Genomic DNA, 22,501 nt, shown 5'->3' with positions numbered 1-22,501 from the left:
ATAAAAGTTGATCGTGTAATTTGAAACAGTACCTTTATAATTACTTAACGTTAAAGGTCTGAACCGTTGTTGCTTATAAATATACACACAATAAAAAGAACTAACAATAAGACCTTTAATGCATTGTTCGATTTCTAAAATCAGTGTGAAAGTAACAGTAAAATTAATATATTACACGGTAATAACAGTACATAAGTTAGAGCTGTTTTAGCTCATAGAAAAAGTACAAGCATCATAGTGATATAAGTGTGGAGGTCTAAAAATACGGTGGAAGTCTTTCGCAATTGGTCAGTCTGAGGCATTGCGTCACCATCAGCTGACTGAAGTGGGCGGAGTCTTTCCATACGATGCAGGAAGTATTATGATATTACACATCAAGCTTTGTATTCCACGATGTCTAAATATGAAGAATACATTTAAGAGAATTACAGCAAAGCGTCGTTGAAAGCTTAAAGGACTGCGTTGAAATCAGGTAACTTAGGAAAGCTATTTTACATTCATGCAAGACTAATCTTCCTCTCAGTGTTTTTTAGCTGATTGGCCTGTCAATAAAGGTGCCACCAGACACATTTAAGTCAAAGTTAAAGTTTAAAAGTCGTATTCGCCGCTTATTTACATATAATGCGTTTTAATGTTCAACTATATATATATATATATATAATTACATATAGAGGTCCTTAAAAAGTATTTAGACAATTTACCAACATTTATATCAACTAAAAAATAAAATATTAAACCAAGTGGCATTTATTTTATGTTAAAACAACAACAACACCTTCATCAGTTCTGAGAATAAATGAAACATTTATTAGCATTTTATAGTAACACTTTATTTAATCTAATCGGATCTAATCCAATGGCTTTCAGACAGTGTATAAATAATTTTTGAACCCCCTGGCTTGCAGTTTGAACTACTGTTTTATTGATCCCTAACCATACAATAGAAATAACTCCACCCAAAGTGGGGAGCTTTATCATCAGTCATACTCAGTGCAGTGAGACTGAGTGTCTTATTGATCTGCAGGCAGGAGACAGCATGTCTGAGCACTGTGACTTCAGTCTGACGTCTGAGGAGAGGGTCCGCGCTCTCACCAAACTGGGCAGCTCTGTGGACATCAGCGAGGATGTGCCGCCCCGCAGATACTTCCGCTCAGGGATGGAAATCATCCGAATGGCCTGCATCTATGCAGAGGAGGGGAATGTCGAGCATGCATTTATTCTGTACAATAAGTACATCACGTAAGTACAGCCAGAACAGGCGGAAAGTGTCAAATTGCTTGGAAGTCTGGTTATTGATTCCACATTTCAGATTCATTATACTGTTCTCTTGATGTAAAAAAAAGTGATTTCCAGTAGCACAGTACAAAATAAGGACTAAAACTGTCAAGTTCTTTTTAAATACCCAGTTATCATGATAAAATATTGATCGTTAACCTCAGAAGGTCAAACTAAATTTGTTGTCTTCATATACTACAAATAAACATCAAGATTAAAAATAATGTTAACATAAATGATAAATATATATATATATATATATATATATATATATATATATATATATCATGCCGCGTTTTAATTCTCCTGAGCCTGTTTATTGAAAAACCTGTAAGACATCGAGAATAATAATTAAAAAAAAGTCAACACACTAAATTTAGGATGTCTAAATACTGTTTAAACCACTGATTTGAGTGATTTGTTATTTGCTAGAAATATATTTCTTCATATCCAAGAAATAAACTGATAAACATCTAAATTAAATAGGTTAAAAATAACAATAAATATTATATATTAGAATATTGTATATGTAAATAATACATGTCTATAAAAGAATAAATTGTGTTTTTTAAAATAATAAAAATTATATTTTGAAATAATTAAATAATGTTCATGCATTTTACTTCCTTTTAGGTTGTTTATTGAAAAACTTCCCAGACATCGGGATTATAAAACAGCCAACATTCCTGAGAAGAAAGAAACAATGAGGGTAAGATGTGATTTTCCTTCTTGGGGAAATTTATTAAAGCGTCACGTGAGAGAATTTCCCTAGCTAACTAACATCCCTAATTTTCCTTCCTCAGAAATTGAAGGAAATCGCCTTCCCGAAAGCTGAGGAACTGAAAAAGTTGCTTCTCAAGCAGTACGATAAAGAACATAGTGAATATCTCATCCAAAAGGTCAGTAACATTTAGAGGCTACGAACTGCTTCAAATGTGTTTATTGACAAGTGTGTGCACCCTGTCAGAGAGCGGCGGATGAGGCCCAGGCTCGAGAAGTGGCCAGGCAGCAGGAGCTGGAGGCCGAGCGCCAGAGATTGGCCGAGCTGCAGGAGCGTCAGCGCGAGAAGCAGCAGCTCAGCGCCTTTGAGGAAATGATCCGCAGGCAGGAGCTTGAGAAGGAGCGCCAGCGCATAGTGCAGGAGTTCAGCGTCCCGGTGTCACCCACCTCTCCCCGAGATCTCCTGGTGCCTGATGTACCAGGACCTCCACAGGCCTCGTTTTTACCACTGACGCCCCCTGGAGGAACCCCAAACCACGTCTCTCCAAGCTCAGGCCTCCCAGCGTTTGACCGCTCGTTGAAGCCTAGTGTTCCAGTCAGTGCAGGACACAGTAAGAGCTTTCAGTTTGGATTTTCAAACCACTCCCGTCCCACTCCCACAAAAAAAAAAAATCCTCTCCCGTCCCACTCCCACAAAAAAAACCTGTCCCGTTCCAATCCCAGAATGACTCATATTCCCTCCCACTCCCGTATTGTTTTTTTTTTTTACCGAAATCTGTCAGTTACAGAAAAATAATTGTAAAACTGGGTAGTTTGGATGACACGCGCACTCCCAAGGTCTCTCGCTCGTTTTCCTTCTCTGCCTTGTGTGCGTGTACATGCGCTAGGCGGTTTGAAGCACAGTCTCTGTCTCGCGTGCGCATTCGCTCTAGATTCCGGGAGAATTTAACTCATTTGCGGCATAACTACTTGATCGCGAGTGGCTCAACAGGTTGATATTGGTAGATATATTGAAAAACTCATCTTTTAGGCATTTGACCGGCCAGGTTGACACTTTAGCGTGAGAAATCAGGGGTGTGGCGGGTGAGCGTGTGAAATCTTTTTTTTTTTTATTTAACAGTCAGACATACATACAAACAAACCAACATAGTGCAGTAGTGAGCAATCTTGTAAATCCATAATTCAAGCAGTGGCAAGAATGATTTAAGTGTTTGATCTAAGTGTGTATGTGTGAAACCAATCATATGTCTCATGGCCAATATGCATGAGAGTTGGCAGCTATATTACAGCCACCAACTGGTACGGGTGTGTAGAGCATGTCATTCACATTACCAGCCACACCAAAGCAAACAGGAGAGCATAAAGAGACGTGGCAAATATAATTTAGTTCAAAATGTATTTATAGAAACTGTATATTTGTGTATAAAGGAGGGTATCATAGTTTTATAAAAATTCCCGGTCCCGCCCACTCCCGCTGACATTTTTTTCTCTCCCGTCCCAATCCCGTGATGCATAGTGATTTTGTTTCCCAAACATTCCTGAAAAAAGTCAGCCTCTAGTTTGCACTTCCTTATTTATCATTTGACATATGTGGCAGTACTATTATTCTGTTGTCCTGTCATTAGGTTGAGATTATATGGTGTGTGTGTGTGTTTCCTTAGGTGTGTTGGTAAACGGCTTGCGGCAGCTCTTTGTCCCCGCCGAGCTGTGCCAAAGGTTTTTAAAGCTGGCAGAAGCCAACACAGCACGGGCGGTGGAGACCTGTGGGATTCTCTGTGGCAAACTGGTACGTGCAAAACATTTTCAGACACAAACAAAAATAATACAGTTCTAGTTAGGTCAATCTCACAAAAGCATGTCTGGTTTATATTTCACCCCAAAAATGAAGGGGATATATATATATATATATATATATATATATATATATATATATTAAATAAAGAAAATAAAGCTTATTTTTATGATATTATGATATTTTATACATATATTTTCATTACAATAAGAAGATTTTACCCCAAGTTCTAGTTGTTTTAATCCCCCTGGATCTGATCTGGATATTCTTTAATAGTAACACTTTACAACAAGGTGTTATTTGTTAACATTAGTTAACTAAGAATGAACAATACCTCTACATCATTTATTAATCTTTAGTTAATGATAATCTCAACATTTACTACTACATTTGTAAGATTCTCTGTTGTACCGGTTTACATTAGTTAATGCACTGTGAACTAAGATGAGCATGGGCATTTTTATTAACTAACATTAACAAAGGTTGATAAATGCTGTAAAAATAAATAGCTCATTTTTAGTTTGTTTGCTTAGATTTGATAAGATATCTAAGCACATTTTTATTGTAACATAAATGTTAAATTATTATAATTATTAAATTGTATTCATACAATGGTAGTATTTGTCTTTAATTTATTAGTTATTTAAAAAAATAGTGTGTATATATATATATATATATATATATATATATATATATATAACTTACTTTTTTTTCTCTTAATTTTTTTCTGGAAACAGTGATAATTTTTTTCAGGATTCTTTGATGAATATAAAGTTTGAAAGAATTTTCAGCATTTATTTTTGAAATTTAAATCTTTTGTAACATTATGAATGTCTTTACCGTCACTTCTGATCAATTCAATAAAAGTATCAATTTCTTTCAAAAAATACATATATAATTCAGACGGCAAACTTTTAAACGGTAGTGTACATAAAACTCACATAATACCTCTTAAATATAATTTAATTTTGGCAAACTGCAATCTAAATAACTGAACCTAAACAAATCCATTGTATTATGAGTAAAGCACAAAACAGTGTGCTTGTGTTCCAGATGAAGAACGCCTTCACAGTAACACACGTGATTGTGCCCAAGCAGAGTGGAGGACCAGATTACTGTGACACAGAGAACGAGGAGGAACTTTTCCTGATCCAGGATCAGAACGATCTCATTACACTGGGCTGGATTCATGTATGGAGTTTTCTGTACTGAAAGCATGACTTATAATGAGACAATAATGTAGCTTGTCAATAATCAATCTCTCTTTTTCTTTTCTGTAAGACCCATCCCACCCAGACGGCCTTTTTATCCAGTGTGGACATGCACACACATTGCTCTTATCAGATGATGCTTCCAGAGTCTATAGCCATTGTGTGCTCGCCTAAATTTAATGAGTATGTTTTCACCTAAACGTTGTGCTAGTCATTTTACATGACAGTTGGCAGGTAAAATGGAGCAATAACAGTCTGATAACATGTGCTCCAGGACGGGCTACTTTCGGCTGACAGACAATGGGATGGATGAGATCTCGTCCTGCAAACAAAGAGGATTCCACCCGCATCCAAAGGAGCCGCCCCTGTTCTCCGTGAGTAATGCCTTATTAGTGAGTCAAACCAGGGGTTTTCAAACTGGGGTCCAGGGAGTGCTAGGGGGTCTGTGGAAAAGTATAAAGAAAAACAGTTTAACATTTAAAGGAGCCGTATGTAAGGTTGTGCCCAAAACTGGTACTGGAATCACTTTCAAATTACTGTATAGCGTTGTATCCCCTCCCCCCTGACTCAAGGTTGCCAGATAGACTGCAGGATCAAACATTTTTTGATCCGACACCTTTGTAGCTGCTTCTGTAACTGGAGCAGAGCTGGCAACCCGAATGCCGCAACACTACTGACTCCGTGATTGGTAGATCGGTGGAGCATCAGAACAAAACACGACATGACAACATCAACATCAGTTGAGGGCCGCAACTTCACTTTTTAAATGACAATATTCTGGCTTAATGTCTAGTGACATATCAGGGCCTTTTTATGTTTATTTGAAATAAATTTCTTACATTACATAAAAAATAATAAATAATAATAATAAAAAATAAGTTACAAATAATTAAATAAAATAAAAATAAGTAAGTAAAATAATAAATAAATAGTAAATAATAAAATAAATAAAACACTGATTAAAACAAATAAATTGATATCTAAATAAATAATACACTACAGTAATGTAACAATACAAATAAAATGATTCTTATATTTTTTAAGTATATGAAAACGTTTCTGTTAATAGAAATAAAGCATTTTTTTACTGTACAAAAGCATAAAAACTATATGTTTACAGATATTTAGAAAATTTGCTAAGTTCACCTAATGGTTTCTCTGAAAAACAATGCTACTGTCAGTTTTTTTACTTTGAGCTATGCGTTCCGTGTCAGAATGTCTGTTTTTGTTTTGGTCTGTGATCTCGCCCACTGCCAATAGTGAACAATAGTGGAAATTACAGCGTATAGAAGCCAGCAAACAAACTAGGTCAGAGGTCGCAGATTCCACCTGACCTAAAATGCCTTGGCATCCATCTTAAAATCTCCATGAACGGGAGAATATTAAAACGTGGATAAATCCATTTATCAACTTCCATTGTAAGGCTCGTCGCCTTCATTTGTCAATTGTGCTCATTCCTGTTGCAGTTCGTTAAACTGGCATCTCGCATGAGCGTGGAGTCTGAATAAGAGGACTGGGAAAAACAACTCTCCAATATTTTGAATTCGAACTGCAGACAGTACCTCTTTCAACCACTGTATTACACACTGCATCTTTAACTGGAAAAAATAAAACTGAAATAAAAATCAATTAAACCCAAATAGCAATATTTGTGACAAAAGTGACAAAAACGAAATCACAAAAAAAATCAACTACAGTTAACTAGACTAAAACTAAAAATATAAAGATAAAAGCTCATTCAAAATATTAATAAAGCCATAATAAAAAACTAAAAGAACACTACACTAGGGTAGTATGCGATTTCTGATAAAGCCGCTGTATCAAGTTCCCGCCCATTCTCAATCGCAAGCACAGTCATGACATAACAACACAGTTTTCAAGCATCAAATAAATAAATAAAAATAAACTTACTGGAGAGACAAACACCTAACCACAGTGGTTCCCAACCTTTTTTCCCAAGAAAATATTTTTGAGCCCCCCTTCACATTTAATGATATTATACAGGCAATATTACAGGCTATTATTTGTGCATAAACATACAGTTTGTTTGAAAAAGACATATTTTGTCATCCTTGCTGCAAGCTTACAAGAGCGATAATATCATTAAATGGGAAGGGGGCCCCTAAAATATTTTCTTGGGAAAAGGGGGTCTCAGACAAAAAAAGGTTGCGGAGGTAAAAAAAAAAAATAAGAACGAATAAAGGCTATTACTGAATGTCTGCTGTCTGAGGCCTCAATACTTGCAAGTTATTTGTGAGGCTTTATCAATGTGAGGCTTTATTTTTATGCTTTTGGCGCTATAGCTAGCGATAATAAACTTGCATTTATTAACAGAATAATGCGTCTTTCGAAAAGAACAGTGTAGCCAAAGAACGTATATTGACAAGAATTGAAAGCCAATAGAACGTTCCATTGCAACACCAGCGCCCAGCAGCAGCCCTACGCTTCCGCCATTTCGGGGTGAAAGCGACTCGGCAGTCATATAATATACATATATTTAGTCCAGTGCAGAGATCATTTTTAGGTTGAAATAATTAGGCTAGGTGATTATTTAACTCACAACAGTCAACTTTATAGCAGTTGAAAAGAAGTTGCTACTTAACCAGGCTTTTACCCCCACATAACTTGAGACAGGGAAGTTCAAGGATTTAATTCATTATATTACTCTCCACATTAAGTGTGATAGGTAAGAATAAAGTGATATCAGTTCATAAATTTATAATAACATTAGACCGTTTCCCGGGAGGTACACATAACGTTACTTACAAAAATAAGTTATCAATGAAATAAATTAATTCAGCAAATAAATGTTGTACTAAAATGTGAATGTTCGACAATAAATATATAACAGCAATAGAATATCTCTACAGTAAACAGTTTTTTTTTGCAGTACTATCTTATATTAATGACTGTTAAAGCAAGACTATGTAAACAAACAAAAAAACACTGCCAATGTCCAAAGTGGCAATTAGTTTCACAGCGCATCAATGATTATCATGTTTGTAGCATGATCCAGGGGATTAAAACGTCCAAAATATATTTCAGGCCAAGTGGAGTTGGTAACTAATAATAGTAGTTAAAGTGTAAAGTTGCATACAATGGAAATACTGACTAATGCAAGAAAAAAACTACCTCAAAAAACTGTTATCTGTGCTGTTGTCCAATAACTCCAGTTGGAATTTTCACCCCGATATGGCGGCCGCGCTACCGAAGCGCCATCTAGTGGCTGTTACCAAAAAAACATCAGAGTTTCGCCTCTTATTCTTCTATACTCTTTGGCGTAGCCGGAACTACTTCTCTCTGTGTACGTCTATGATGAGTCACGCAGGTACTGGGCTACTCCGCAGCGGCAGCGATCTGAACCAGTGTAAAATAGTCCCAATGTACCATAGTGGTTCAGGATACGACAAAAACATGGATTGGAAAATGGATTCATGTCGAACTCGCTCATTATATACATTTTGTAAATTTTGAACAGAAAAAAGTTGTTAACTTTTATTTAATCCTCATTGCTCAAACTTTCAAAATATGACGCAACCCCCACAGAGCTCGCTAAAGGCCCCCTTGTTGGCCGCGACCCCCCTGTTGGGAACCGATACCTAAACATACGTCAGTGTAATAATGGGATTTTTTTTTTGTTTATACTGCAGCCAGCCACCAGGGGGCGATGGTTTCGGCTGCATTCGAAATCCCACACTATATACACACAACTGATGCTGGCAGCTCACATGACAGATGTAGTATCTCTGGATTACATACACACTCATACTTTATTGAACATGGTTCTTATCGGATTTAAGTAATTACTAAAAATAACGAAAATAAGTACCAACTCGAGAGATTATGGAATTTCGGACTCAACCCTGTGCGACACAAGGTCCATCCATCTAAAAGATTGAAAACCCCTGATTTTAAGAAACCTCTAAACATTGAACTTCACTACTTAATTAAATGTGAATGATCTAGCTGTGTCCTTCCGCCATATTGAATGTGCACCATATAGAAGGTTTTGTGTCTGTTTTGTGTTCAGGCTAGTCAACACGTCATCATCACAGACGGAAGTGTGACCGTGCTGGATTTGCGGTGATGTCATTGCTGCTGCTTTGGAAAATGTGCCTTTGCTCTTGACCTCACAGTGACTGATAAACTTGCCAAGGAGCTTCTAATGGGTCAAAAGTCTAGCGCCGATCATTGCTACACTTGGCCTCTATTACCGTGTCTTAACAGTCTGTATTTATTGGTTGAATTCCGAAAAAATAATATCCAAATGTGACCAGTAAAAGCTTAAAGTTGAGGTGCATAATTTTTAAAACCAGCAGCATCAAGCGTGTTTTCGTAAATAAAGATAAGATCTTATGAAAGCATAACAGAAACATTGAAATGCATGGCTTCTGTGAGCTTCCATTTATTTAAAAAAGGTTAACTCTGTTTGATGTTGTAAAAATTACACACTTCACCTAAAACAGTTTTAGTGTTCACTTCAAAACAAAAAGTGTTCTAGTACAAATATCTAAACATCCTCAAATCAAGAAACATTTACTTGTAACAAAATGAGTATCTTACCCCATTGACAGATATTATTGTTTTAAGCATAAACTTGCTTAATTTCGATTAAGTTTTCAGAAAACAAGACATAGTATCTTAATTTTCGTTCTCAAATTAAAAGTATCTGATTTTTGAATTACTGTATATTTGTAAAGGAAAACCAGACAAAATACCAAGGAATTTTTTTTCTCTCTCACTTATGCCATCCACTTTTGTTCATACTGGAAATGATTCAGACCTTTATGTTGGTCATATGCCATTGCAACCAGTTTCAGACAGACTGGCTTCTGTATTTACTGTAACACATGGCAATGAGTCATTCAGACTGTTAAAGATCCAAAAATTCTGTCATTTACTCACCCTCATGCTGTTCCAAACCTGTATGAGTTTTTCTTCTGTTGAATACAAAGGAAGATATTTTGAAGAACGATTAAAAACTAAACATCCATAGTATGGGGGGAAAATAGCATGGAAGTCAAGGGGGTCCATTTAGTTACAAACTTTCTTCAAAATATCTTCCTTTGTGTTCAGCAGAACGAAGAACTTGAGGGAGATGGGCAGATGTAAATAGGGAGGAAAAACATATTAATTGTCTTGTTCTTTCAAGAAAGACTATTCAGACTATTCTCTGTTGCTTTCCATAACATATTGTTGTTGGACTTTAATTTTTATTTTGTATGTGATTTTCTGTAGCCATGAGGTTCATTTGAAGGTTCGAAGGTTTTATTAGTTAAATGCAAACATCTTCGTGTAAAATAGCATCTATTAAGGCAAGAGACACTACAAAGAAAAACATTGTCAGTAGAATGGGTCAGTTTTGAGATTTTGGGCTATTTTGCTTCTTTCAGAACAGTGAAAATATTGCATTTGAAATAAACATTTTAGGTGTTTATTTTATTACACTTGCCCCTGGTTTCACAGACAAAGCTTGATTGTCCTAATTGAACTAAGGCCTAATCCTTGCTGAATTTAAGCCCTGTCTGTGAAACCAGGGGCAAGTGTAATAAAATAAACACCTAAATGTGTATTTTGCACAATCTAAAGTCAACAAAATTAAACCAGAATTTTGAACGTTATCCAACATTCAGATTTCTGTTCTGTAAATGTATGCATATATGTGCATATTTAATTATATAATGGCTCATTTTCATATTTAAACATAACATTTCAGAAATACAAAACAGTTGTTTTAATGTACTGTGATTAATCCACTGTGGTGATATCTATTAGTAAACATATTTACCCTTTCCCATCACCTGTGGTGTTTTTTTTTTTTTTTTGCCTTAAGTATTAAAGGCTTTGAAAACTGGCATTCTTTTTATTTCACTTATGGACTGAAAATAAATAATATGTTTCTTGCTTAACAACGTGTACTGTGGTTGTGTATTATTATTAATGTTTACGTGTACTAGTAATGATAAGCAACTTAAAGGGATAGTTCCCCTAAAAACGAAAACGACGTCATAATTTACTCACCCTCAAGTTGCTCCGAACCTTTATGAGTTTCTTTCTTCTGTTGAACTTAAAAGGAGATATTTAAAAAAAAATGGCGGTAATACAACAATTGACAGTAGGCTAACTTCCACAGAAAAAAAATACTTTGGAAATCATTGGCTACCATCAACTGTCTGGTTACCAGAATTCATCAAAATATCTTCTTTTGAATTCAACAGAAGAAAGAAACTCAAAGGTTTGGAACAACTTCAGGGTGAGTAAATGGTGACAGAATATACATTTTTGGATGAACTAGTCCCATTATATCGAAGTTCATGCAAATGCGGTCGCTAGTCAAATAGGTGGCGATAGAGAGTCTCTGTAGTTCTTTGTTCAGTGGAAATAATGCGAAGGCGAAGAAGATACTGTTCCTGCATGCGATGTGACGACGTTCACTTGTTATTAAATGGATTTTCGTTATTATTCTTGATTAAGTGGTTGTAAACACCAACATCTACCGCGATCTATTGATATAGTAGGCAAAGACATCCCAATGATATTCAAATAGAGAAAAAAAAAACGAATACTTAGCGTAGAGGCTAACGTAAACAACGTCTTGCGTAATAATTGCGCTTTAGCTCACTGTAAATAAGAGTTTCGTCTATTAAAATAAAAATATGGAAGAGTCCAAAGAGAAAGCTTTGAATCTGATGTCTGGTATTACTACAGTCGCTGTCAGGAATCCTGTAGAACAGACTGAGAGGCCAAAGAAAAAAATTCTCGATGAAGAGCAATACATAGAGGTAAGACAATGCTATATCATATGAATATTATTATATACAACGGATGTCCTGAAATAATTCATAGTATTATACTTAATCATTTAATAATTCGTTGAATTATACAGTTTTAATGACAGTTTTTTTATTATTAAAAAAGGTGGTAACCATCAACAACATAAACATAGTTTACACAAAACACCAAACCCCCTGCAACTGCAGCTTGAGTTTCATGTGTCACTTGTAAACTCGTATATCTGCATAGTTCTTCCGTCTTGATTTGCTAATGACATATATCTGTCACAATTTTCTGAAGAGTTTGGAGAAGATCATCCAGAGGGACTTTTTCCCAGATGTCTCCAAACTTCAAGCGCAGAAGGATTATCTGGAGGCAGAGGAGAACGGAGATCTGGAGCGGATGAGAGAGATAGCCATCAAATACGGGGCTGCGATGGCTAAATTCACCCCACGCACCTATGTGCCCCGTGAGTGATGTTTCTTACTGTGCATGGTTGATTATTAATGATAATCACTACTGTGTTTTGCATGTCATCAATTACTCATGATTTTATTCCTATTTAGACGTGACGCCTTCAATATTTGAGACCCCGGATGGCCGAGGTGCATCTCCCTCGTCTTCACATGGCAAACGCAGATCATTAAAAGAGGATGGTAAGTGACTGCAAACTCAGAAAAGGATATTTTGAAGAATGTTGGCAACCAAACAGTTGCCTGGTATACTCACAACCGGCACATCCGGGAACTTAACTGTCAATTTTGTCCCCGCCCCCTTTTGAGGGAAAACAAACTAGACTCCCCATAGACTTCAATATAAAATAACGGCAAAAACCTACGTCCGTACACAGCCGACAGGCGTAAATAACTTAAGAAATCACTTATATAAAATATGTCAAGTAATTACATGTCCAGCCTGCCTGCCATAGAGCGTGAAAGATAATTTTTTTACCCGTTTACCAACTAGCCCAGGCTACCTGCCATCATCATCATCATCCATATCTTGCTGTTATGGAAATATCATGAATTATGGATGATGCTATCGAAAGCAAAGTTAGGCTAGTTGTATGGCTGGACAGAAAAGTGCACTCAGTAGACTACTCTAAATATAAATTCATAATATCTACATTAAGGTTTTTTACTTTAAAAAAAGAAATAAAATCATTCGCTGGCTTACCTGGTGACTCGATGAGGTACAAGTAAATGTCCGGGTAAGACACCTCTGGCCACTGAGTGGGGTTGTTACACCAATTTGACGCTGGGAGAACAAATGGACATGTTTTTAAATTGACCAAATTGGGGCTACGTCCACATTAATCCGGATACATTTGAAAACGGGGTTTTCGTTTAAAAACGCTCTCCGTCCACACTAGCGTTTTCCGACGTTTCAGTGTGGATGAGAAACTTCTAAATTCATTTTACTGCGCATGCGTGAAACTTCACAAAAGCTCACTGAGATGATACAGATGGGGAAATAAATAATAATGTTATCGCACAATAACAGGATAATTTTATTTAGCAAAATATCTCACCATCACTGATGCGTCCAGGTTGCATTCAGTCACCATATGTTTGGTCTAAAACGCAAGGACAGCAGGTCTGTTTTGCCGCAGGACAGCAAATGTAAGTACATTATCTGTCATCTTTGCAGTACTGAGCTATGAAGAATAGCACATATTAAGTAACATAGAAAGTAACATATTTTAGCAACAGTGTAAAAATGAATAACACATAACAGGCACAATACCGATAAACATATATCTATTGGTACTACATGGATCACATGACTAAACTTCCTTTTGAAATACCTCCGGTTTCACTGTCCACACTACAACGCGAAAACGGCGTTTTCAAATTTATCCACTTTGGAGAGCGTTTTACAAACGATACGTTTTTGTTGACTTAAAACGCCGTCTCAGTGTGGACGGAAGGCCAAAACGGAGAGAAAAATATACATTTTCAAACGAAAACGTATTAGTGTGGACATGTAAGTTTGTGTATGTATCGTTCACGCTCTATGGCAGGAAGGGTGGACATATAATTACTTGAAATGTTTTATATAAGTGATTTCTTAAGTTATTTACACCTGTCGGCTGTGTACGGACGTTGGTTTTTGCCGTTATTTTGTATTGAAGTCTATGGGGAGTCTTGTTTGTTTTCCCCCAAAAGGGGGCGGGGACAAAATTGACAGTTAAGTTCCCGGATGTGCCGGTTGTGCGTAAGAAAACGAGGCTGTGAGTGATAGACTTAACGTGTTTTCAATGGCATCCACTATAAAAAGCTATATAAAGCTCCTAGATCACTTATATTTTTCCACAGCTCATGTTGTCTGGAGTTTTTTGTCTACTGAAATTCCTTGGAAAGATATTTTTGCAGTGTTTTGTCAGCAGAACAATCTAAAAACACAATAAATAACAGAACAACCCAATACCACATCCCTCACAGCCTTTAAATGATTACAGAATTACATTTCTTTTGGGTGAACTATCCCTTTAAGTACATTCAAATGATTATGTATATTTGCAAATGTGGCTAAAAATATGGTGAAAATGTATGTGTGAATATTTGATAATGCCATATATATATATATGGTATATAAACCATATATATATATATATATATATATATATATATATATATATATAAACTAAATTATATATGAATAAATCCTTCTGTAAAAACCCTCAGAATATAGTCAGGATTAAACTGTAAACGTTGGTGTATGTAAGTGCTACTCAAGTGATTCCTGGCGCTATATATATATATATATATATATATATATATATATATATATATATATTAGGGCTGTGCAAAAATGAATTGCGATTAATCGCATCCAAAATAAAAGTCTGTGTTTACATAATATATTTGTGTGTGCTGTATATAATTATTTAGTATATATAAATACACACACATGCATGTATATATTTAAGAAAATGTGTTATTCATATATAAAATATTTATATTTATATAATATAGATTATGTATTTATATATATATATATACAAAATTTAAGCGCAAATAATTCTTAAATATATACATGCATGCATAGGTATTTATATATACAAAATAATTACATACAGCACACACAAATATATTATGTAAACACAGACTTTTATTTTGAATGCGATTAATCGTAATAAATTTTTGCACAGCCCTAATATATATATATATATATATAATAGTGAGATTTCAAAAAGGGTTATATGCTACAGGAGTTCTGTTATTTTTCTGGAACAGATGGTGAAAAGGTCCTTCCGTCCCTGGACCATTTTCTTGCTAAAAACACAAGTGAAGACAACGCATCCTTTGAGCAGATAATGGAGCTTGCGGAGGACAAGAACAAGCTGAAGCATTCGTGGCTCTATGAGGCGGAGAATGAATTCAAAGAGGTACAACTCAGTGATGGCTTCTGCATAATGCATCTCATTAAGTTTTGTGTCATTGAGTCTTGTTTTGAGTTCTGATGATGCTTATTGTCTTGTCGTTTGAAGAGGCACAAGCAGAACCTTGCTCTACCATCCTCAGAGCAGCAGGCGCTGGAGTGCACCAAGGCAGGACTGGAAACATGGCAGTACAAGGCCAAAAATGCACTCATGTACTATCCTGACGGTAAAGTTTTATATTGAGGAGCCCCATAAGTTTATCATTGCATTTTCTTTACTATTAATTCCATGAGAATGAGTTGGCCTGGGTAGTATTTTAAAGTTTTTTTACAGGATTCTTTGATAATAATAATTCATTACATTTATGTAGCGCTTTTCTCTGCTCTCAAATTGCTTATTGATTTGATTGAATTGATTGAGTTCAAAAGAAGAGGATTTTATTTAAAATAGAAATATTGCACTTATTGTATTGTAACTATATATATATATATATATATGAAGAGTTCAGATGCAAAAGCCTCTAAATGCCATTTGAAATTTTCTTCTTTAATGATGATTTTTGTCAAGCTTGTATATTTAAGTTCAGTGATTTCACTTAAATGGCAATCATAATTACCTATTAATTGTTATTTAAGTGAAATTACTGAACTTAAATATACAAGTTTGACAAAAATCATCATTAAAGAAGAAAATTTCAAATGGCATTTAGAGGCTTTTGCATCTGAACTCTTCATATATATATAACTTATTATATTGTAACTATATATATATATATATATATATATATATGTTAACGTATTAAGTATTAAAGGCTTAAAGTATTCCGGCACCGGATCGCCGGAAAAAACGCATACGAAAAACATGATTATTTTCGCATGCGATTCATTTTTGTCCAGCTTTAACGGGTTAAAATATTTCATGCAAACGTAGTATCCATTCTTTCTGTCATGTTTTAGCTAAGGTTATGACCATGCTCTTATTCACGCAAATGCTTTAAACCATTCATGCGCGACAAGACAAGAGAACGTCCTGTAAGTTAATGTCCTCCTGACACACACACACCACGCACAGAAAGACGCGCGCCAGTATCGCGCCAGTTCTCTTTTGCACTTGAATGAACAATTACACACACATTTATGCCAAAATGTCAGTTTTGTCGAGCCTCCTCACAAGAACAGTCTTAAATGAGCAAGTTAAATAAAATCTTAAGTGGAAGTAAATAATAGTGAGAGAATGAGATGCGTGAGATCCTGTCAGCAGCGATAGATCTTAAAGTGCCAGGAGCCATTAATTCTGTATGTCAGTAAAGTAAACCTAAAGAACAGAGGGAACGGAGAAAATTACTAACTGCTCTTGACTAAAGAACGCTTGTAGCTTTGATAAGGATTATTCTAAATTTCATTTATAATTTATGAAGTGCAGACTGTTTTATAACCTTATTCAATTTCTGTATGGTACAGGTAAATGACATTTATTATGGGTTTAAGTGAGGATTGTTTTTAAGTTCACCTAAATTAAAGATTTTTTATATTTTTTGGAATCTTAATGTTTAAAATTTAGGGGAAAATGATTTTCATCGAGACATCAGTAGCTATAATATTAGTGATACTGGCTTTTATACAGATACAGCGGTAATACTTGAAACTAAATGGTGCTATTGAAGATAAGTCCAGGAATTTTTCTCACTTTAACCCCTGCACTATATAATATGTGTACATAAACATATGCACTTAACTTAAAATTTTATATATTATTATTAGTTTTTATATATATATATATATAAATTACATTTTTAAATTGAGCTAATTGGCAAGGAGCCATACAGTAAAATGCCTGTTTCTTTTGTTCCCCAAAAGGTGAAAAAGACGACACACTGTTCAAGAAGCCACGGGAGGTCCTGTACCAGAACACGCGGTTTGATATCGACCCTTTCTCTAAAGCCCTGAACAAATCCCAAATCCAGCAAGCTGCTGCACTCAATGCACAGGTAACACTGATTTCTGCATCTCATTGGTCAGCTTCAGAACATAAAACACTTTCATGAAAAATCACTAAACTAATTGCGTATTTCTGTTCTTTGCCTTCTGCCTAGTTTAAACAAGGCAAGGTTGGTCCGGACGGCAAAGATCTCCTGGCTCATGATTCCCCCAAAGTAAATGGTTACGGATTTGAGGGAGAGGCCTCCCCTGCTCCTGGTGAGTTAAGAGAGAGGACACTATTTTTTATTTATTAGTTGATTGATTAGTATCAGCTCATCAATACATTTTATTTTTAGTTATATAAAGAAATGCATATTAGTGTTTGACAACAAACATTTACAAACAATACGAGTACACGTGTCGTGTCATGTTTTTCTGAATGGCTTGTTTGTTCTTAAGGTGTTGCAGAGTCTCCGCTGATGACGTGGGGTGAGATCGAAAGCACCCCGTTCCGTCTGGACGGCTCAGAAACGCCCCTTGTGGAGAGAAGTCACGGCCCATCGTTCAAGGTTCGGTTCATTTCTAGCTAGCAAACAGAAATGGCTGTTTTCAAACACAATATTTCAGTTTTATTCATCCTCAGTTCAAAAAAAAGTACTGTCCAACATTTCAGTAAAAATGCTGAATCCTTACTTGTATGGATGTTTTCTAGATTCCAGAGCCTGGGAGAAGAGAGCGTTTGGGACTGAAAATAGCCAATGAGGCTGCGGCAAAAAACAGAGCTAAGAAACAGGAGGCGCTGCGCAAAGTCACTGAAAACCTCGCCAGGTAAAGAAAAAGTATTTGAAGCATATAGTCTGAGACTGTTAAAAATGCTTATTTTACCTATGTTTCTGGTTTAATCAGCTTTTTTTTAAATGACAAATTATCAGTTTTTTCAAATTTTCAAATTAACAATTTGAGTGAAAAGTTGAATTTCCTTTTATTTTTCTTTGTTTTATTTTCAAAAAACTTTTCAAATGGTTTTTAATTCCCTAGAATTGCATTGTGGTTTTCTTTTGGGAAAAAAAAATTGCGAAAAGAAAATGTATTTGTACTTATGCTCTAAAATAGTGTTTAGACAAAGTCATTTTTCCTAATGCTCCCATTGTGCTTTTTTAGATATTACCTTTCATGTAGTGTGTTATATATGTAAACGGTCTGCACAGTTTCAAAGGTAGTACCAGCTGAACTCGCCTCGGCTCGCCTTTGTTTGGTTTTCCACTGTGTTAAAGTTGTACCCAGTGTTGTAGTCGAGACCACCTCACTCGAGTCCGAGTCGACACCGAGACCAGAGAGAGTCGAGTCCGAGTCAAGACCGAGTCCATAGAGAGTCGAGTCCGAGACCAGAGACGGTCGAGTCCGAGTCGAGACCGAGACCAGTGAGGGTTGATTACCTAATTTACTTTTATTTACTTAGAGAAATCCTTTTTTTTTTTTTTTTTTTTTTACTGAATTTACTTAGTTTAAAAAATATGATCAGTTTAGGGTAAAAATTTAGTAGGTGGTGTTAAAAGTAATTTTATTACAATTTGTCATGCGCAGTTGCGCACTAGAAAATCACCAATCACTGGGCGTGTCAATCAATTTAAAGAAATATTTTATTAACATACATTAATAATCATGAAAAATATTTTTAATTGAACTCGAGTGGACTCGGGAACAATTCCGAGTCCTAAAAAAAAAAATGTTCGAGTACGAGTCAATTCCGAGTCCAAATGGACACGAGTCCATGACGAGACCAAGACCATTAAAATATGGTCTCGAGACCGAGTCCGAGACGAGTCCGAGTCTCGAGTACTACAACACTGGTTGTACCTGTACCTGCTTTCGGTACTTTTTTTTGTATCGCCTCCGGCAAGGTTCTGAGCGAGCTGGTGCGAGCTGAGGCGATACTAAAATGTGACGTGAAAACAATGCCGACGACTGATTGGTCAGAAAGAACCGTCATTATTCACTGCGTCATCATTGCACACGCCAGATGGAGTATCCAGAATAACCCCACCACTTTTAAATAGTATGGCGAGAGATAGTTACTGAACTTACTACTATTATTATACCAACTCGGAAAAAATACGCCGTGGTCAATCGAGGAGGTGCAGACTTTCCTGTGTTTGGTTGCCGAAGAGAGGATCCAGCGAGAGCTTGATCTGGCAACGAGGAACGAAAGGCGTCGCTATGACGACCGGGTACTATTTGTGTCAGTACTGTCTGCAATAGAAAACGGAGCAAAAAGCGAGCCGAGTCAAGTCGGTACTGGTAATGGAAAAGCGCCAAAAGTGTATTTTGTAGTTATTGAGTTATTGTCTCCCAAAGGAAAGAACTGATTCAAAACTTCCTTGAAAAGAGTCATCAGAATTGCCAGTTTTAAAGGAGTAGTTCACTTTTAAAAAAAACTTTTGCTGATAATTTACTCACCCCCATGTCATCCAAGATGTCCATGTCTTTCTTTCTTCAGTCGAAAAGAAATTAAGGTTTTTGATGAAAACATTCCAGGATTTTTCTCCATATAATGGACTTCAATGGGAACCAAACGGTTCAAGGTCAAGTGAGAGTTTCAGTGCAGCTTCAAAGGGCTTTAACTCTTTCCCTGCCAAACACGGAATTTTCCGGGTTTAATGAAAAAACGCATCACCGCCAAACCGGTATCCGTGTTTTAGGTGGTATACGGTAAGGAAGACCCGCGCGCATGTCCTGAATGAGTGCGCAACTCTTTGATCAGATAAACAGATTGCAATCGTCTCAAACAGTGGAGTAGTGAGAATGTATCAGACAGACAATGCAGAGGTATATGGCTGAAGTACTGGAGGTTAATGGACTCGGAGTCCGATCACTCTTTATTTGATAATTCTGAATCTGATCGGGACGAAGTAGTCAGTGAGAGAGATGCACATGTTGTCAACTTGTCACAGAAAGTTCTAGCCATGGACGTGCCGCAGATAGATCGTATAATACTTGTATTATGACACTATAATATTTATGTGTGTGTGCAGGCATTTATGTGTGGCTGTCTAAATATGAAGGTGTAATTGTCAAATTATTTCTCTCTTTGTGCACATTTACCACATTGTAATATGTATTTGTGTGTGTGTGTGTGTGTGTGTGTGTGTGTGTGTGTGTGTGTGTGTGTGTGTGTGTGTGTGTGTGTGTCTAGGCCTGTTTATTGTAATTCCAATTATTCATTATTCACAGGTAGAACACAGAGAGGTAGAGGCAGAAGTTTTATTGCAAAAGTTACATTTCCCTTACATCCTGGGAAATTTGATATATTTTACATTTATTTATGTTTTTAATTTATTTTGGAAAGTTTTATATATGAAGGAAACAACATCTGAATGTATTCTGCTTTTAAATGCACTTGTTTGATAAAAATACCTTTTTCTCAGTTTTTTGTCCAAAATGTTGTGTTTTTGACAAAACCTACCTCTGTTCAAGAGGCAATAAAAAAAGAACAAATGAAGATAAAATAAAAAAGTTTTTTTGCCTAAAAGCAGAGGCTCAGATCTTTATTTTTATATATATCATCTTCATATATTCATGGAAGAAAATATTCAGCGGGGCATTAAAATTTAGCGAAAATCGTCAAAAACCCTGGCGGTGGCTGGCAACTTTTTTTTTAAACGCCGGCGGGGAAAGAGTTAAACGACACCAGGCGATGAATAAGGGTCTTATCATGCGAAACGATCGCTCATTTAAAAAACAAATAAAAAAGTTTAAGTTTTATAAGCGCAAATGCTTGCCTTGCTCTGTTCTGTGATGAGCGTTCGTGACTCTCCTGTTCAAACTCGTTCATCAAAATGAACAAAACTTTTTTTGAGTCATGACTCGAAGGGTCCTAGATAAGACACTTATTCATAGTCTGGTGTCGTTTAAAGCCCTTAGAAGCTGCACTGAAACTCTCATTTGGACCTTGAACCGTTTGGTTTCCATTGAAGTACATTATATGGAGAAAATCCTGGAATGTTTAAAACCTTAATTTCTTTTCGACTGAGGAAAGAAAGACACAGACATCTTAGATGACATGGGGGTGAGTAAATTATCAGCAAAAGTTTTTTTTAAAGTGAACTACTCCTTTAAGGTGCTTGCACACGTAGTCCGAAATTCTCGTCCGAAATTTTCGCACGTTAAAAAATAAATACGACCCACGTTGCGTCAATCATGTTTACACACTGCCTCTGAAACTTTTGTCCATCATAAAAAATTCGAAGCAAGCATTTTGAGAGGTATTTTGACAATTCAGAGCCACCGAATACGAAAAAAAAAAACGCATATGAACATTTTGAACTCTGTGTGCAAGGTTCTAACTCAACTTCCTACTTGGTTTGTAACATAATTGCTTAATTTGGTCTTCATTGGCTTCCGTACTCTTTTCCAGCCTCACTCCGAAGGGACTGAGCCCCGCTGCACTGTCTCCCGCCCTCCAACGTCTAGTGAACAAGTCGTCCAGTAAATACACAGATAAAGCCCTGAGGGCCAGCTACACCCCATCACCTGCGCACAGAGGCGTCGGCTCGAAGACTCCTCTCGGAGGCCTGACCACTTCCTCCATTACACCAACACCCGGAAAAGCCATAACACCGGCCGCCCAGGACCCGGCCTCCATCACAGACAACCTCCTACAGCTGCCCAAACGGAGAAAAGCCTCAGATTACTTTTGAAATTAAACACTTCACAAAGACATGGGTGGGGTTTCATATTTATTTTTATTTTTTTTAATTACTTCTTTGTTTTTTAAAAAAAAAACTGTGAATCTGAATTAATCATTTCTTTTTCAGATATCTTATTTTTTAGATTGTCTGCAACTTACAACATGTAGTTTTATGTTTGTTTGTTTGTTTGTTTTTTGCTTTTTATTTTTTATTTTAATTTAGCTAGCAAAAATGTTGTTTTTCAGCATCATCCACATCAAGTGATTCTTGCGTGAATCAGACTTTCATTTGATCCACCAGTGCTCCAGAACTTTACTACTCTTGATTTGTTTTCAGTGCTCCTGTATTTTGTCCATCTTTTATGATGTTGAAGACTTGCACGGTCTCTGGCGCACAATAAAGAGGAGTTCTACAGTTTAATGTGCCTTTATATCATTTCACCGTCCTTATTTTACATGCTCCATTTGTTGAACCCATCTTTGGGTTGGAGGCAGGACTCGTACACAATATATCGAGACAGACTCCCTTAATCTCTGTGATTGCAGTGTTCAGCAGAAGAAAGGAAATCATGTGTTTTTGTACATACCCTTTCACACCACGCAAAGGTGGCAAAGCACCATTTTATTACCTGAAGCTTCTGATTTGTCTGGGAACTGCCAGTGTTCCTTAAATCAGACTGATATGTTTAAAGCCGTGAGGAAACGCTTCATATATTACATGACAGACTGCAAATGAGC

General features: G+C 36.3%; 2 protein-coding genes across 3 annotated transcripts; both read left to right on the top strand.

Moving 5' to 3' along the window:
• Nucleotides 1–313: 313 nt before the first annotated feature.
• stambpa (STAM binding protein a) lies at nucleotides 314–10,410 on the top strand. Of its 2 annotated transcripts, none has more exons than XM_089126256.1 (10): nucleotides 314–472; nucleotides 1,025–1,239; nucleotides 1,909–1,984; nucleotides 2,079–2,174; nucleotides 2,243–2,606; nucleotides 3,657–3,781; nucleotides 4,886–4,978; nucleotides 5,069–5,181; nucleotides 5,273–5,372; nucleotides 9,029–10,410. In XM_089126256.1, exons 2-10 carry the CDS (start codon nucleotides 1,037–1,039, stop codon nucleotides 9,083–9,085), a joined length of 1,227 nt encoding a protein of 408 aa, XP_088982382.1. In that variant the 5' UTR covers nucleotides 314–472; nucleotides 1,025–1,036; the 3' UTR covers nucleotides 9,086–10,410. The 2 variants fall into 2 exon arrangements, with proteins under 2 accessions (XP_088982382.1, XP_039520280.2); XM_039664346.2 differs by having other exon boundaries at nucleotides 4,841–4,978.
• Nucleotides 10,411–11,367: 957 nt separating this feature from the next.
• ess2 (ess-2 spliceosome associated protein) lies at nucleotides 11,368–22,184 on the top strand. Its single transcript, XM_039664345.2, has 10 exons — nucleotides 11,368–11,780; nucleotides 12,073–12,241; nucleotides 12,339–12,428; nucleotides 15,012–15,163; nucleotides 15,266–15,383; nucleotides 17,014–17,144; nucleotides 17,250–17,352; nucleotides 17,536–17,645; nucleotides 17,789–17,904; nucleotides 21,491–22,184. The coding sequence occupies exons 1-10, from the start codon at nucleotides 11,655–11,657 to the stop codon at nucleotides 21,771–21,773; spliced, it is 1,398 nt and encodes a 465-aa protein (XP_039520279.2). The 5' UTR covers nucleotides 11,368–11,654; the 3' UTR covers nucleotides 21,774–22,184.
• The last annotated feature ends 317 nt before the right edge of the window (nucleotides 22,185–22,501 follow it).

Source organism: Pimephales promelas, chromosome 23, assembly GCF_988280905.1.
Source record: "Pimephales promelas chromosome 23, fPimPro1.hap1.1, whole genome shotgun sequence".
NCBI lineage: Eukaryota > Metazoa > Chordata > Actinopteri > Cypriniformes > Leuciscidae > Pimephales > Pimephales promelas.
Note: the sequence above shows the minus strand (reverse complement) of the source record. Positions and strands in the feature narration are given on the sequence as shown.